Raw genomic sequence first — 4,713 nt, 5'->3', positions numbered from 1 at the left:
ACCAACAGAGCCCTATGAGCAGTAGCTATGAATCTCCCATCCGACAACAATCCCTAAGACGACGACTAGGCCGGAGGCCACTCAAAGCGCTGCCGTACGGGACCAACTTTTCACCAACGGCGTACGTGGCCTTAGGGTTTCTCTAGAAAATTATTGTTGGGTAGTTAATCTGCGAATTCATGGATTTTAACGGTTTGTACTTATTTATATGTTGTATAATAAAATTAAAAAAGAAAAAAACACCTAAACCCTCCTAGCAATTTTTTTTTTTTAACTTTGATCCTAGTAGACAAAATATGTTCGTCTCCCATTGTTTTCAAGTTTTTCTTCTAGCTGCGCTTTCAAAATCCCCCCCCCCCCCAAAAAAAAAAAAAACAACTTCCCTATCTCCTCCTGTAGATCACAATCATAATATTCATGTTTCACTTACAGCTTGTTTAAACCCCCCAAAAAAAAAAAACAACTTCCCTATCTCCTCCTGTAGATCACAATCATAATATTCATGGTTCACTTACAGCATGTTTAAATTCTATACGTATGGGTCTTTGTCGAAGTAGTGCCATAACCTATGATTGTAATATGCTACTCGTATGCTCTCCAACTAAAACCTAGCTACTTTATGAACATCAATTAATTTGGACATCAAGATCTATAATTCTCAAAAAGAAAATGATTGTTGGCCTCAATAAGGCCTATGATTTGTGGCGTCCAATTTCAGGTATCATGTCATGTCACATATACATATTATCTATTTGTGTAATCATGCCATGTAATTCTTGAAAAAAGACCATCTTATCCTTTCAAAATCAAATGGCTCTAAATTATTTTGGCTTTCTTCTAAAAGAAAAAATATTCATTATTATTTTTTTCTTTTCATTACATCGTGCTTAGATTTAAACAACAATTTTTTTTTTCTTCAATCAAAAATAGAAAATTTTTTATGTAATTCGATCAATAGATTTGTACATGCATTCAATGAACAGAATTGCATAATACGCGTATATGAATTCGCAGTTTGTTGGGTTCCTGCAAATTATGAAAACATAATGTGAGAAATACACATGCATGTATATATATATATATATGTGTGTGTGTGTGTGTGTGTGTTTTCCATTCAATTTATTAATGCTATATTTTTTTGGACAGAATTAATTTATTTGGAAAGTAAAGTTAATGTCTATTTCCTGTCACCTAAATCAATATATTAATGGAATTTGGAAAGAAAAATTATAGAAAAAATTTAATTAAATGATCGATTTAATTATAGATCGATCATGAGCTCTCAATCTATAACTCTATATATTGACAAGAGTTCAGAATGTTTAAATCCATCAGAGTTGCTGTAAGATTTCTCAAACAGTGTCAACATGAAGTATGTGAAGTTGGCTTCCCATTTCTTGACAGCCAACCTCTTGAAACTCTTGTTAATTCCTGTAATAGCAGTCATTGTAATTGAAGCCTCTCAAATGAATCTAGATCACATTCATCAGCTCCGACTCCAACTCCATTACAATCTGGTTAGTGTCATCACTAGCTCTGCTATTCTTGTTTTGGCTTCCACCATTTACATTATGACTCGACCCAGATCCGTTTACCTCGTAGACTACTCGTGCTATAAGCCCCCTAACAATTGGAAAGTGAAATACCAGAAGTTTATTAATCACTCTAGATTGATCGGGGCCTTTGATGAGTCCTCGCTCGAGTTTCAGCACATGATTCTGAAGCGGTCTGGCCTTGGACAGGAGACCTATCTCCCTGAAGCAATGCTTTCCATTCCGCGGAGGCTGTCAATGGCGGCAGCGCGTGAGGAGGCGGAGCAGGTGATTTTTGGAGCCTTGGATAATCTATTTGCAAATACTAATGTCAATCCTAAGGACATTGGGATTCTTGTTATGAATTCTAGTCTGTTTACTCCAACTCCTTCATTGTCTTCTATGATTGTTAATAAGTACAAATTGAGGGTAAGTATTAAGAGTTATAATTTGGGAGGTATGGGATGTAGTGCTGGAGTTATAGCTGTAGATCTTGCTAAGCACCTGTTGCAAGTTCAAAAGAACACTTATGCAGTTGTTGTCAGCACTGAGAATGTTACTCAAAATTGGTACCTTGGGAACAAGAAATCCATGTTGGTACAAAATTGTTTGTTTCGTGTGGGTGGGTCTGCGGTTTTGCTCTCGAACAAGTTATCTGATAGGTGTAGGGCTAAGTACAAGCTTGTACATATCGTGAGGACTCATATAGGCTCTAATGATAAGGCATATAGGTGTGCTTATCAAGAGGAGGATGATGCCAGCAAACCTGGGATTTCGTTGTCGAAGGAGCTCATGGCGATTGCTGGTGTAGCACTCAAGACTAATATCACAGCTTTGCTCTGTCCTCTTGTCTTACCTATAAACGACCAGCTTCTCTTCTTTGCTACTTTCCTTGCAGAGAAGTTGTTCAATGCGAAAGTCAAGCCTTACATCCCGAATTTCAAACTCGTTTTCGATCATTTCTGCATCCATGCTGGTGGAAGGTCTGTGATTAATGAGCTTGAGAAGAATTTGCAGCTTCTACCAGTTCATGTTGAGGCGTCACGGATGACACTCCACAGGTTTGGTAACACCTCCTCGAGCTCGATTTGGTATGAGTTGGCTTACACCGAGGCAAAAGGGAGGATACAAAAGGGGAACCGTGTGTGGCAGATTGCGCTCGGAAGCGGATTCAAGTGTAATAGCGTAGTCTGGGAGGCTCTCCAGAAAGTGAAACCTTCTCCTAATAGCCCTTGGGAAGATTGCATTGATTGGTATCCAATGCAAACAGTTCTCTAGCAGCGCTAGCTCAACCATACACCACTGTATTATAAATTTGGGTGAAATAATTAAGACTCTATCTGCAGTCAGTGTTATTTATGTTTCTTACTGATGTTTATGCCAAATGCATGCTACTGCATGCATACTGAATTTCTTAGGGCTTTCGGTGGATATATAATTGGCATGTACAATATATAGTTCTTGATGTTGAATTTTAGATTCGATGATCGAGCCTGTAAGATTTGTGTGGATTGAAGGTGACCTTTCTCTACTTGGTTAATTTTACTGGACCACGGTGTCACTACAGCAAAATCAGTCTTTTACGCCACACATTGTAAAGCACCATAAAAAATTGTCATTTACAGCGCATATCTCATGTGTGCCAACATAATGTGTTTATTTAGGTCATTCACGGCGTGCATCTTATGTGTGCTATAAAAGAGTTATTTTACTAATCTTTTACGACTTACTTTTTAGCATACCGTAAATGAGTTATAAAATATTAATATCTTTTTTTATCGAAGTATATTAAATTTTTTTATTGAGAAAAGAAAAACAAAAAAGAATTCTTTTCGAAGTAAAATCCTCAGCTCATTTACATTATGTTTTCTCTTCGAATTAAAATCCTCTAGACCCTTGAGCTCAGGAAGCTGAAGCACTTCTCTCTCAAAAAAATTCTAGGGGCGGTAGAAGGAGAAGCACCTATATAGATCGAGTTTATGTTTTTCTAGCAAAAAGAAAGAAGCAGAAGAACCTCTCTCTCTCTCTCTCTCTCTCTCTCTCGATAATTTCATCGAACACCTTCTTTGCATCTTTGATTTCCTGCTTTAAATTCTCACTAGCTCTTCTCTCCTGCAATTTGTTGATTCACTTTTTCATTTCGAATTCCACATAGCATTTTGTAGCTTTGATTTCATGTTTAAACATACCTTGTGAGAATTTTTTTCAGTTGATCAGAAAATATTCAATAGATTGCGTATTATTAATACCAAGGGTCTGTCTCAATCATAATGTTCAGGTGAAGCATTCATGCATCTGTTGGTTTAAATTTTATGATCATGGATAACAATGTTAAATGTTGAGCTGCTCGTTGCTTCCTATGTGTTAGAGTTAGACTGAAATTCATAGCACGCAGAGGCAGTAATATAAACTAATATCCTTGTGAATGTTACTGTTCTAACAAAGCTCTCTTATCACATCGATTAGACATTCAGACGTCGTTAATTTGGATTAGAAATTGAAAAGTGAAAATTCTTATGACCAAAACGTTTGTTAATTTTCCTGTTATAATAAGCTTGTAAAGTAAAAACTCGTTGTTGTACTAACCAGGGCTGTGTGCCATGCCTGATGGTTCCATACTGTTCTGTACTTGAAGCTAACTGGCGTAATCACATTGTTAATTTATCACTGCTTTCCTCCTTATTTTAGTTTATAACATAATGTTGACTAAAGATGGACTAATTTCAATTTTCATGCTGAAAGTTATTCCACATTAATACTAGTTTCTACTTTAGGTAAAGCGTCTCTTAAAGTTTTTTTTTGGGTCTAAATATCTCTTAAAGTTAACACACATTATTTACGAACTTTTTGATCATGAATTTTCCTTCCAGAGATTGGACTATGTATTATTGTCTTTCCAATTTTGAGAATTGTTTTCTAGGTTTTCTTGTTTGAATTAGTCGGATTACTTGGTCTGTTATGGTTTTGCTGAATTGTGTGACTCTTTTGGTATTGTTTGGTGTTTTGTGATGATGGGTTGTCGGTGGAATTTTGTGTTACTTTTAATGGGTTGTTCTGGTCAATTGCCAAATGTGATAGATGGAGAATTTAATAAGTGAATTTGGTTTGATGAGGCTTTACGTTGATGTGCTTTCATTTTAGCAGAGAGATGGACTAACTGAAGAGCCAACTTCACTAATGT

At 36.3% G+C, this 4,713-nt stretch overlaps 1 protein-coding gene across 1 annotated transcript; it reads left to right on the top strand.

The window, feature by feature from the left end:
• Positions 1–1,343: 1,343 nt before the first annotated feature.
• LOC112168776 (3-ketoacyl-CoA synthase 4) lies at positions 1,344–2,950 on the top strand. Its single transcript, XM_024305694.2, has one exon. It carries the CDS (start codon positions 1,368–1,370, stop codon positions 2,808–2,810), a length of 1,443 nt encoding a protein of 480 aa, XP_024161462.1. The 5' UTR covers positions 1,344–1,367; the 3' UTR covers positions 2,811–2,950.
• Positions 2,951–4,713: the final 1,763 nt, after the last annotated feature.

This window comes from Rosa chinensis, chromosome 6 (genome assembly GCF_002994745.2).
Source record: "Rosa chinensis cultivar Old Blush chromosome 6, RchiOBHm-V2, whole genome shotgun sequence".
Taxonomy (NCBI): Eukaryota; Viridiplantae; Streptophyta; class Magnoliopsida; order Rosales; family Rosaceae; genus Rosa; species Rosa chinensis.
Note: the sequence above shows the minus strand (reverse complement) of the source record. Positions and strands in the feature narration are given on the sequence as shown.